At 46.0% G+C, this 13,168-nt stretch overlaps 1 protein-coding gene across 8 annotated transcripts in view; it reads right to left on the minus strand.

Moving 5' to 3' along the window:
* LOC139408269 (transcription factor 4-like) overlaps window positions 1-13,168 on the minus strand; it is a 397,078-nt gene that overhangs the window by 4,307 nt on the left and 379,603 nt on the right. For all 8 annotated transcript variants that reach the window (XM_071151957.1, XM_071151961.1, XM_071151958.1 and 5 more), the window contains 3 exons: window positions 12,803-12,938; window positions 2,804-2,954; window positions 881-1,110 (listed from right to left, as the gene is read on the minus strand). In XM_071151957.1, coding sequence (XP_071008058.1) covers window positions 881-1,110; window positions 2,804-2,954; window positions 12,803-12,938 — 517 coding nt within the window. The remainder of the gene's footprint in view (window positions 1-880; window positions 1,111-2,803; window positions 2,955-12,802; window positions 12,939-13,168) is intronic.

Below are 13,168 nucleotides of genomic sequence, written 5' to 3' on the forward strand. Positions count from 1 at the left end.
ATATGTCTCTGTGTGTCTCTGTGTGTCTATATATGTCTCTGTGTGTCTATATATGTCTCTGTGTATCTATATATGTCTCTGTGTGTCTATATATGTCTCTGTGTGTCTATATATGTCTCTGTGTGTCTATATATGTCTCTGTGTGTCTATATATGTCTCTGTGTGTCTATATATGTCTTTATGTGTCTATATATGTCTCTATGTGTCTATATATGTCTCTGTGTGTCTATAAATGTCTCTGTGTGTCTATATATGTATCTGTGTCTATATATGTCTCTGTGTGTCTATATATGTCTATGTGTCTACATATGTCTCTATGTCTCTATATATGTCTCTATGTGTCTATATATGTCTCTGTGTGTCTATATATGTCTCTGTGTGTCTATATATGTCTCTGTGTGTCTATATATGTCTCTGTGTGTATATATATGTCTCTGTGTGTCTATATATGTCTCTGTGTGTCTATATATGTCTCCATGTGTCTATAAATGTCTCTGTGTGTCTATATATGTCTATGTGTCTACATATGTCTCTATGTCTCTATATATGTCTCTATGTGTCTATATATGTCTCTGTGTGTCTATATATGTCTCTGTGTGTCTATATATGTCTCTGTGTGTCTATATATGTCTCTATGTGTCTATATATGTCTCTGTGTGTCTATATATGTCTCCATGTGTCTATATATGTCTCTGTGTCTATATATGTCTCTGTGTCTATATATGTCTCTGTATGTCTGTCTGTGTGTGTCTGTTTGTGTGTGTCCGTCTCTAAGTGTCTGTCTCCCTGTGTGTGTCAGGTCCCTATATATGTATATATATATATATATGTTTGTGTCAGGTCCCTATAGGTATATATATATGTGTGTCAGGTCCCTTGCCTCTGACTTGCTGCTCCAGACTCAGTATGACGGCCACGGCCTGATGCAGTATGAGCAGTTTGGTCTGTGGCTTGTCACTCTTCAGGTGCAGCTGCACCATGCGCCCCAGCTCCTTGAAAGCCTCGTTGATGTCTCGGACACGCAGCCGTTCCCGGGCGTTGTTGGCCATCCTGCGTTCCTTCTCTCGTTCGATCTTCTGCTCCGGAGACAAGTCCTCGTCATCCGCGTTGCTGTGGGACCGATAGGGGACTGATCAGCACCAGCTAAACCAACGCTTACCCACGCTTAACCATTTTGAAATGCCAGCACAATGGATAAAGCTAGGTTCAGTCTGAATCTCTGTTTATAGGAGTTGTGATGCCTATCCATTTATCTGTACAGCTGACCATACTGTATACTATACTGTATAGATATATATGTAGATGGTGATGTAACCTGAAAACAATGAATTTTCTATTTTCAATTGTTCAATGCAACTGTAGTACTGCAGGATACCAACTGCAGTACTGCAGGATACTAACTGTAGTACTGCAGGATACTAACTGTAGTACTGCAGGATACCAACTGTAGTACTGCAGAATACCAACTGTAGTACTGCAGGATACCAACTGTAGTACTGCAGGATACCAACTGTAGTACTGCAGGATACCAACTGTAGTACTGCAGGATACCAACTGTAGTACTGCAGGATACCAACTGTAGTACTGCAGAATACCAACTGTAGTACTGCAGGATACCAACTGTAGTACTGCAGGATACCAACTGTAGTACTGCAGGATACCAACTGTAGTACTGCAGGATACCAACTGTAGTACTGCAGGATACCAACTGTAGTACTACAGGATACCCACTGTAGTACTGCAGGATACCAACTGTAGTACTGCAGGATACCAACTGTAGTACTGCAGGATACCAACTGTAGTACTGCAGGATACCAACTGTAGTACTGCAGGATACCAACTGTAGTACTGCAGGATACCAACTGTAGTACTGCAGGATACCAACTGTAGTACTACAGAATACCAACTGTAGTACTGCAGGATACCAACTGTAGTACTGCAGGATACCAACTGTAGTACTGCAGAATACCAACTGTAGTACTGCAGGATACCAACTGTAGTACTGCAGGATACCAACTGTAGTACTACAGAATACCAACTGTAGTACTACAGAATACCAACTGTAGTACTGCAGGATACCAACTGTAGTACTGCAGGATACCAACTGTAGTACTACAGAATACCAACTGTAGTACTGCAGGATACCAACTGTAGTACTGCAGGATACCAACTGTAGTACTGCAGGATACCAATACCAATAGTTGTTTCATCATCATGATCATCTGGGGTTGGGGTCTGAAAAACTCTGATTGTATCATTCCAGGCGGAAGGGGGCTATAAACGCAGTCATGTCACAGCGTTTATCCTGGATGGTGCATCTTGGGAATGAGGAAGTGGGGGCCTTCTCTGGTGTGTGAGAAACAGCTAAAACACGGCTCAAGTCTGTTGACAAGTCTGGAATTACCCAAAGGAGAAGAACTTCGGAGAAAACTATGAATGATTGATTTGATTCATTTGTTATTAAAGTATGTGTGCATTCAACCAAAGTGTTGGAAAGGTTTTTTGGCAAATTTAAAAATCTGTCTTTGTATTTTACTGTCATAAAGTCTATGTAGTTGCAGAACAATGTTGCAGATAGTTATTTGAGAATGTATTTCACTTTGTGGGTTATCCAAGTTTTTTGTTTTTCTAGTCGTTGTTTATTAATTAATTTAGCTGTCCCTCAAATCACACTGTTCACTTAATAAAAATCACACTGTTCACTTCATCAAATTTCGTTGTAAGCGGTATTTAAATGAAGTGAACACTGTGGACATGGCTACCTAGATTTTAACCTATCAATAGATGTGATCTAGATCTTGACCTATCAATAGACTTGAGGTCCTTGTTGTCAGGCTCCTCCTTCTTGGTCTCCATAGACCTGGCATCCTGTAGGTTCTCATCCCCCTCATCCTCCGACTTGATCTCTGACGAGACGGACGAGGCACTCTGGCCCTGGAGACCACTGGAGAGAGCTGGGGAGAGGGGAGGAGAGAGTGGAGGAGAGGGGGGATGGAGAGCAGGAGAGGATGGGCGGAGAGGAGGAAGAAAGGGGGGAGGGAGAGAGAGGAGACAGAGACCTTCATTACTTTTCATTTTCTTTGCCAAACAGCAGCCCCGCCATTCAGTTTGTTCTTCTGTAAACACTTGGCAGCTTTCAACACACCTACTTTCATTAACCGGCAGCTTTTCTAACAATAAGGTATATTATGTTATTATTACAGTTATTACGTTAATATAACAGTTATTACGTTAATATAACAGTTATTACGTTATTATTACAGTTGTTACATTATTATTACAGTTATTACGTTATTATTACAGTTATTACGTTATTATTACAGTTTGTATGTTATTATTACAGTTATTATGTTATTATTACAGTTGTTACATTATTATTACAGTTATTACGTTATTATTACAGTTTGTATGTTATTATTACAGTTATTATGTTATTATTACAGTTGTTACATTATTATTACAGTTATTACGTTATTATTACAGTTTGTATGTTATTATTACAGTTATTATGTTATTATTACAGGTGTTACATTACATAAAAAAATCAGCGCCCAAAAATACAGATTTCCGATTGTTACGAAAACTTGAAATCGGCCCTAATTAATCGGCCATTCCGATTAATCGGTCGACCTCTACTCCCTACTACATCACACAGTTCAAGGCTGGAACGGATTTATCTCAAGAGAAACTGCAACTCCCTACTACATCACACAGTTCAGACTGGATCTGATTTATCTCAAGAGAAACTACAACTCCCTACTACATTACACAGTTAAGGCTGGATCTGATTTATCTCTAGAGAAACTGTGAAATATGCACATTGAATGCACAGAAGAAAACTCAATAGAATTCAAATAATTGAACCGAAGTACGTCAATTAGTTGTTTAAAAAAGGGGGAAAAAAATTAAGAATAATCGGTTAATTGTTCGGCACTAAGAAATGGAAATACTGCATACTTTGAGATATCAAATGCCTTCTTACACTTTAAAAGATGAAACGAAGCTCACACTCAATCCATCATGAATACAAACGATCTACAGTACGTAGGTTCCTACATGCTGAGTATAAACAATGAATATAGACACCCCAAAAATAGATTGAATGGGCTTGTCATTCACACAGTACGGATGACAAATCAAGTGCATTTGATCCAAACATGGGAATACGAGGACATGTAGTGGTCACCGGGTTTCATCACACTAGCTATCATAAATGTGTATCCATTTGTACTTTTAGTCGACGCTCTCATCCTCAGGTTGTGTGATCCGTGTCAGAGCGATTACGATTAAGGGCACATCAACAGATTTTTCACCTAGTCGGCTGAGGGATTTGAACCAGCAACCTTTTGATTAATGACCGAAACACTCTTAACCGCTAGGCTACCTGCCGCCCTAAATGAGCTAGGCTACCTGCCGCCCTAAATTAGCTAGGCTACCTGCCGCCCTAAATTAGCTAGTCTACCTGCCGCCCTAAATTAGCTAGCGATGTTTCCCTTTCATAAGCTTGATGTTGGGTGCGGCTCCTGTCCTACGCAACAATAAAAAAAACAACTGGAGATTTTATGCACTAGCATGCAATGCAATGAGATATATTTGAACACGATATTTACTTTGCAACATGTCTTGTCATCGACTAGAACAATATAATTGTATGGAGCTGTGCATATTTGTACCGCTGTTTGTGTACCTTCTCTACTAGCTAGCTAGCTAGCTAGGGCAGTTCAGTCCAGTACTAGAGAGACAGTGCATTCTGCATGCCTTCCTGACTTCGATACAATGTGTCATCATGTATTTGTGCATGCACACTGGTAACTTTCATAGCTATCTTGTTAGCTAACTTAGCTAGCTCATTAAACAGTTATTTGTTTTTGATATTTCTGCACGATGACACTTATTAAGCCTTGAATCTCATAGGGACCTCACTTTCACCACTAGTCATCTAGCTAGCCACGTAGCCAACAGGGCTGCATCGGTTTCCATTGGACTAGAGCTAGCTAGGCTGGCTAGCTAGGTAGCTAACACAAACTGATTATCATGTAGCAGCCTATGCTGGCTAGCGTTGCTAGAATGCTAAAGTTAGCTAGCTAGCTAATGTCGATACACCATAGTCTTGGGTCCACAAAATCTTGCAAATGGTACTCATGACACAATTATGTTTTGACACTGTAGTGGCTATTGATGTTTTGGTTGTTTGTTTTATTCTTAGTGACATTGTGAATCTTATACTTTTGATTTAACTGCTGGTTTCTAATCCGGTTTTGGCATGACAAAATGTGTTAAGTCCCAATTTCCTACGAGATACTACAAGAACTTGGGCACTCATGGAGACGGAGGCTCAGACATAAAAGATCCAGTCACGGATTATAGGCGTCTTAAAAGTTTAGAAAATATTCTGATGGTCATTTGAAGGACATAGTCAAAGTGAGTTTATTTTAGTGCCAGATAGGCACTGCTTTTATCTCTTAAATCATCAGAAAGGAGAGAGAAATATGACTGGAAAATAAAAACAACATTGGTGCAAAACCCCGAAAGAGTAAGGACTAATGTGTGTGTGTGTTTGGCATGCCTGCCTCTCTGAAAACAGTGTCTACCAGGCACACTCATCCGGTTATCACGGGAGGGGGGAGGAGGAGGGAAGAGAGGGGGAGGGGGAGACTGAGGGAGTGTCTGCTCTGGAGACAAAAAAGGGGTTTGACTGTATGGTCTCACAGTGCCCCCCCCCCTGCCCTTTCTCCCTCCTCCTCCTCCTCCTCCCCCCCATCTCCCCCTCCTCTCCTCTCCCCCGCCTCCCCCTTTACTCCCCCCTCCTCTCCCCTTTCCCCTCCTCCCTCCTCTCCCCCTCCCTCCTCTCCCCTGCCTCCCCCTTTACTCCCCCTCCTCTCCCTTCCCCCCTCCTCTCCCCTGCCTCCCCCTTTACTCCCCCTCCTCTCCCATTCCCCCTCCTCCCTCCTCTCCCCTGCCTCCCCCTTTACTCCCCCTCCTCTCCCTTTTCCCCTCTTCCCTCCTCTCCCCTCCGTCCTCTCCCCTGCATCCCCCTTCACTCCCCCTCTTCTCCCCTTTCCTCCTCCTCTCCCATTCCCCCTCCCCCCTCCTCTCCCCCTCTCTTCCCACCTCCTCTCCCCTATCACTATCCAGATGGAGTATATAGCTCTCTGTTTGTTTGACGTCATTCCATGGGCCTGTGCCAACATCCCTGTCAACATAAAACACTGTTCCCACACTGTCTCACAACACACACACACACACACACACACACACACACACACACACACACACTTTCACAAAAGAGGCCCCTCATCTCGCAGACTTCCTCAAAATGCCCTCAATGGCTCAATCACAGAGAAGAAAATAAACAAAATGGCCGTCAGGCTGCTGCCAGCCTGCTGCCAGCCTATCTGACTCTCTGTATCTGACTCTCTGTATCTGACTCTCTGTGTCTGACTCTCTGTGTCTGACTCTCTGTATCTGACTCTCTGTATCTGACTCTCTGTGTCTGACTCTCTGTATCTGACTCAGTTGTTTGTACAACCAGAAGTTTCTAGACTACACCAGTGACCAGAAAAAGGAGGGGAGAGCGGCAGCGAAGCACAGCAGCTACGTTGGAAGTGGAGTGGGGGACTCAGCACAGCAGCAACGTTGGAAGTCGAGTGGGGGACTCAGCACAGCAGCAACGTTGGAAGTGGAGTGGAGGACTCAGCACAGCAGCTACGTTGGAAGTGGAGTGGGGGACTCAGCACAGCAGCAACGTTGGAAGTGGAGTGGAGGACTCAGCACAGCAGCTACGTTGGAAGTGGAGTGGGGGACTCAGCACAGCAGCTACGTTGGAAGTGGAGTGGAGGACTCAGCACAGCAGCTACATTGGAAGTGGAGTGGAGGACTCAGCACAGCAGCTACGTTGGAAGTGGAGTGGAGGACTCAGCACAGCAGCTACGTTGGAAGTGGAGTGGAGGACTCAGCTCAGCAGCTACGTTGGAAGTGGAGTGGGGGACACAGCACAGCAGCTACGTTGGAAGTGGAGTGGAGGACTCAGCACAGCAGCTACATTGGAAGTGGAGTGGAGGACTCAGCACAGCAGCTACGTTGGAAGTGGAGTGGAGGACTCAGCACAGCAGCTACGTTGGAAGTGGAGTGGGGGACTCAGCTCAGCAGCTACGTTGGAAGTGGAGTGGGGGACTCAGCACAGCAGCTACGTTGGAAGTGGAGTGGGGGACTCAGCACAGCAGCTACGTTGGAAGTGGAGTGGAGGACTCAGCACAGCAGCTACGTTGGAAGTGGAGTGGAGGACTCAGCACAGCAGCTACGTTGGAAGTGGAGTGGAGGACTCAGCACAGCAGCTACGTTGGAAGTGGAGTGGAGGACTCAGCTCAGCAGCTACGTTGGAAGTGGAGTGGAGGACTCAGCACAGCAGCTACGTTGGAAGTGGAGTGGGGGACTCAGCACAGCAGCAACGTTGGAAGTGGAGTGGGGGACTCAGCGCAGCAGCAACGTTGGAAGTGGAGTGGAGGACTCAGCACAGCAGCTACGTTGGAAGTGGAGTGGGGGACTCAGCACAGCAGCTACGTTGGAAGTGGAGTGGGGGACTCAGCTCAGCAGCTACGTTGGAAGTGGAGTGGAGGACTCAGCACAGCAGCTATGTTGGAAGTGGAGTGGAGGAATCAGCACAGCAGCTACGTTGGAAGTGGAGTGGAGGACTCAGCACAGCAGCTACGTTGGGAGTGGATTGGAGGACTCAGCACAGCAGCTACGTTGGAAGTGGAGTGGAGGACTCAGCACAGCAGCTACGTTGGAAGTGGAGTGGAGGACTCAGCACAGCAGCTACGTTGGAAGTGGAGTGGAGGACTCAGCACAGGAAATATACGGGAAATAGACAGTAAAAAAAAATCCGTATTTTTGTCCAGGGCAAAACGGGATACAGACAAGGTACAACACCGTATTTAGTAGCTACTAGTCCTCTGCAGCCAGAGGGAAGGAGACCAACGTAATGAATCAGACTCAGAGAAGACACATCCTGATGCAACACTCTAACATACACTGGGAAGCTTTAGTACACATTATCTATAGTTCTACTCTCAGCTGTCACTATAGTGTGTGTGTCTGTCTCTGTAGTGTGTCTGTCTCTGTAGTGTGTGTGTGTCTCTGTAGTGTGTCTGTCTCTGTAGTGTGTGTGTCTCTGTAGTGTGTGTGTCAATCTCTGTAGTGTGTGTCCCTCTGTAGTGTGTCTGTCTCTGTAGTGTGTGTGTGTGTGTGTCTCTGTAGTGTGTGTCTGTCTCTGTAGTGTGTGTGTGTCTCTCTGTATTGTGTCTGTCTATGTAGTGTGTGTGTCTGTCTCTGTAATGTGTGTGTCTGTCTCTGTAGTGTGTGTGTGTGTGTGTGTGTATCTGTAGTGTGTGTGTCTCTGTAGTGTGTTTGTCTGTCTCTGTAGTGTGTGTGTGTGTGTGTCTGTCTCTGTAGTGTGTGTGTCTCTGTAGTGTGTGTGTCTGTAGTGTGTCTGTCTCTGTAGTGTGTGTGTCTGTAGTGTGTCTGTCTCTGTAGTGTGTGTGTCTGTAGTGTGTCTGTCTCTGTAGTGTGTGTGTCTGTCTCTGTCGTGTGTGTGTGTGTCTGTCTCTGTAGAGTGTGTGTGTGTGTGTGTGTGTGTGTGTGTGTGTGTGTGTGTTGTGTGTGTGTGTGTGTGTCTGTCTCTGTAGTGTGTGTGTCTGTCTCTGTAGTGTGTGTGTGTCTCTGTAGTGTGTGTGTGTCTGTCTCTGTAGTGTGTGTGTGTGTGTGTGTGTGTTTGTGTGTGTGTGTGTGTGTGTGTGTGTGTGTGTGTGTGTGTGTGTGTGTGTGTGTGCAGTTGGCGAGGGCCTCAGGACGATACGTTGCCAAGGAAGTCATTTCCAGTCTGTAGACAGGCCTCAGGGCTAATTTGCTTCACAGCATCGGTCATATACAATTTCCTTTTACATATTCATATTTGAAATAAACTGTTTTCTCTGTTAAATCATAATTACTCACACATTCAATTGTGGACTCTGCCAATTGCACTGATTTTACTGTCGATAAAATATGGTTATGAGTGTATGTGATAATTGACCATTAAAAAATATATTTATTATATTCAAATGTTTGTTTTTCACCCCAAAAATAATTATACTATAATTTGCTAATGGATATTTCCCAACAGTAACAAAAACAGTTTGGAACAAATCCTGTTTGAAAAGCTGATCATATTTGATGTTTCCAGGGCCATGTTTCCAGGGCCATGTTTCCAGGGCCATGTTTCCAGGTTTCCAGGGCCATGTTTCCAGGAACATGTTTCCAGGGCCATGTTTCCAGGGCCATGCTTCCAGGAACATGTTTCCAGGGCCATGTTTCCATGTTTCCAGGGTCATGTTTCCAGGGCCATGTTTCCATGTTTCCAGGGCCATGTTTCCAGGTTTCCAGGGCCATGTTTCCAGGGCCATGTTTCCATGTTTCCAGGTCCATGTTTCCAGGGCCATGTTTCCATGTTTCCAGGGCCATGTTTCCAGGGCCATGTTTCTGGGGCCATGTTTCCTTGTTTCCAAGGCCATGTTTCCATGTTTCCAGGGCCATGTTTCCATGTTTCCAGGGCCATGTTTCCATGTTTCCATGTTTCCAGGGCCATGTTTCCAGGTTTCCAGGGCCATGTTTCCATGTTTCCAGGTTTCCATGGCCATGTTTCCAGGGCCATGTTTCCATGTTTCCAGGGCCATGTTTCCAGGGCCATGATTCCAGGGCCATGTTTCCAGGGCCATGTTTCCATGTTTCCAGGGCCATGTTTCCATGTTTCCAGGGCCATGTTTCCATGTTTCCAGGGCCATGTTTCCATGTTTCCATGTTTCCAGGGCAATGTTTCCATGTTTCCATGTTTCCATGTTTCCAGGGCCATGTTTCCATGTTTCCAGGGCCATGTTTCCATGTTTCCAGGGCCATGCTTCCATGTTTCCAGGGCCATGTTTCCATGTTTCCATGTTTCCAGGGCCATGTTTCCAGGGCCATGTTTCCATGTTTCCATGTTTCCAGGGCCATGTTTCCAGGGCCATGTTTCCAGGGCCATGTTTCCAGGGCCATGTTTCCAGGGCCATGTTTCCAGGGCCATGTTTCCATGTTTTAATGTTTCCAGGGCCATGTTTCCATGTTTCCATGTTTCCAGGGCCATGTTTCCATGTTTCCATGTTTCCAGGGCCATGTTTAAATGTTTCCATGTTTCCAGGGCCATGTTTCCATGTTTCCAGGGCCATGTTTCCATGTTTCCATGTTTCCAGGGCCAGGTTTCCAGGGCCATGTTTCCATGTTTCCATGTTTCCAGGGCCATGTTTCCATGTTTCCATGTTTCCAGGGCCATGTTTCCAGGGCCATGTTTCCAGGACCATGTTTCCAGGGCCTGTTTCCATGTTTCCAGGGCCATGTTTCCAGGGCCATGTTTCCAGGGCCATGTTTCCATGTTTCCATGGCCATGTTTCCATGTTTCCATGTTTCCAGGGCCATGTTTCCATGTTTCCATGTTTCCAGGGCCATGTTTCCATGTTTCCATGTTTCCAGGGCCATGTTTCCATGTTTCCAGGGCCATGTTTCCATGTTTCCAGGGCCATGTGTCCATGTTTCCATGTTTCCAGGGCCATGTTTCCATGTTTCCAGGGCCATGTTTCCATGTTTCCAGGGCCATGTTTCCAGGGCCATGTTTCCAGGGCCATGTTTCCATGTTTCCATGTTTTCCAGGGCCATGTTTCCATGTTTCCAGGGCCATGTTTCCATGTTTCCATGTTTCCATGGCCATGTTTTCATGTTTCCATGTTTCCAGGGCCATGTTTCCAGGGCCATGTTTCCAGGGCCATGTTTCCAGGGCCATGTTTCCAGGGCCATGTTTCCATGTTTCCATGTTTCCAGGGCCATGTTTCCATGTTTCCAGGGCCATGTTTCCATGTTTCCAGGGCCATGTTTCCATGTTTCCAGGGCCATGTTTCCATGTTTCCAGGGCCATGTTTCCATGTTTCCAGGGCCATGTTTCCATGTTTCCATGTTTCCATGTTTCCAGGGCCATGTTTCTATGTTTCCAGGGCCATGTTTCCATGTTTCCAGGGCCATGTTTCCATGTTTCAAGGGCCATGTTTCCATGTTTCCAGGGCCATGTTTCCATGTTTCCATGTTTCCAGGGCCATGTTTCCAGGGCCATGTTTCCATGTTTCCATGTTTCCAGGGCCATGTTTCCATGTTTCCATGTTTCCAGGGAAATGTTTCCATGTTTCCAGGGCCATGTTACCATGTTTCCATGTTTCCAGGGCCATGTTTCCATCTTTCCATGTTTCCAGGGCCATGTTTCCATGTTTCCATGTTTCCATGGCCATGTTTCCATGTTTCCATGTTTCCAGGGCCATGTTTCCATGTTTCCATGTTTCCAGGGCCATGTTTCCATCTTTCCATGTTTCCAGGGCCATGTTTCCATGTTTCCATGTTTCCAGGGCCAGGTTTCCAGGGCCATGTTTCCATGTTGCCATGTTTCCATCTTTCCATGTTTCCAGGGCCATGTTTCCATGTTTCCATGTTTCCAGGGCCATGTTTCCATGTTTCCATGTTTCCAAGGCCATGTTTCCAGGGCCATGTTTCCATGTTTCCATGTTTCCAGGGCCATGTTTCCATGTTTCCATGTTTCCAGGGCCATGTTTCCATGTTTCCATGTTTCCATGGCCATGTTTCCATGTTTCCATGTTTCCAGGGCCATGTTTCCAGGGCCATGTTTCCATGTTTCCATGTTTCCAGGGCCATGTTTCCAGGGCCAGGTTTCCAGGGCCATGTTTCCATGTTTCCATGTTTCCAGGGCCATGTTTCCATGTTTCCAGGGCCATGTTTCCATGTTTCCATGTTTCCAGGGCCATGTTTCCAAGGCCATGTTTCCAGGGCCATGTTTCCATGTTTCCATGTTTCCAGGGCCATGTTTCCATGTTTCCATGTTTCCAGGGCCATGTTTCCATGTTTCCATGGCCATGTTTCCATGTTTCCATGTTTCCAGGGCCATGTTTCAAGGGCCATGTTTCCATGTTTCCATGTTTCCAGGGCCATGTTTCCAGGGCCATGTTTCCAGGGCCATGTTTCCATGTTTCCAGGGCCATGTTTCCATGTTTCCATGTTTCCAGGGCCATGCTTCCAGGGCCATGTTTCCATGTTTCCAGGGCCATGTTTCCAGGGCCATGTTTCCATGTTTCCAGGGCCATGTTTCCATGTTTCCAGGGCCATGTTCCATGTTTCCAGGGCCATGTTTCCATGTTTCCAGGGCCATGTTTCCATGTTTCCAGGGCCATGTTTCCAGGGCCATGTTTCCATGTTTCCATGTTTCCAGGGCCATGTTTCCATGTTTCCATGTTTCCAGGGCCATGCTTCCAGGGCCATGTTTCCATGTTTCCAGGGCCATGTTTCCAGGGCCATGTTTCCATGTTTCCAGGGCCATGTTTCCATGTTTCCAGGGCCATGTTCCATGTTTCCAGGGCCATGTTTCCATGTTTCCAGGGCCATGTTTCCAGGGCCATGTTTCCATGTTTCCAGGGCCATGTTTCCATGTTTCCAGGGCCATGTTTCCAGGGCCATGTTTCCAGGGCCAACCAGAGTGGAGCCCACCTTCACACGGGTGGGTTTTGTATTTGATTTGTGTCTGTTTGTCTCCGTGAGCTAGTTGCTACTCTTCTATAAGGTCCTAGTCTATATAACCAGACAGGGAACAGAGGTTACCAGCAGGAGACCTTATAGCCCACAGAGTTGCCTGCTGTGTCACATCGTGCCCTTCACAAACCCCCCCCCCCGGTATGGTACTCACCCCGGTATGTATCAGTCTGGTTGAGATCTGGTGACGTGGCAGACTGCTGGGGCAGCTGGGGGACTGGCACTTGGTTGGGTCTGATGGGATGGCTACCACGCATGGCCACGCTACCATCTTCCCTGTGAGAGCCCACCTGCAGGGAACCAGAGAGAGAAGGGGAAACACGTTAACCTCAGGAGGGATACGGCGCAAACACACGTCACGATGCGGACGAAGGCCCCTGAACACAAACAGCAGCTCATGATTCATGCATTTATTGAATAATATGACTAGCTATAAGTACACGTTATAAATATGATTCATATGCTGGTATCGTGACAACCCTTTAATGTTTCCTACATCCTCCATATCATTCCCCCTTGA

This window comes from Oncorhynchus clarkii, chromosome 5 (genome assembly GCF_045791955.1).
Source record: "Oncorhynchus clarkii lewisi isolate Uvic-CL-2024 chromosome 5, UVic_Ocla_1.0, whole genome shotgun sequence".
NCBI lineage: Eukaryota > Metazoa > Chordata > Actinopteri > Salmoniformes > Salmonidae > Oncorhynchus > Oncorhynchus clarkii.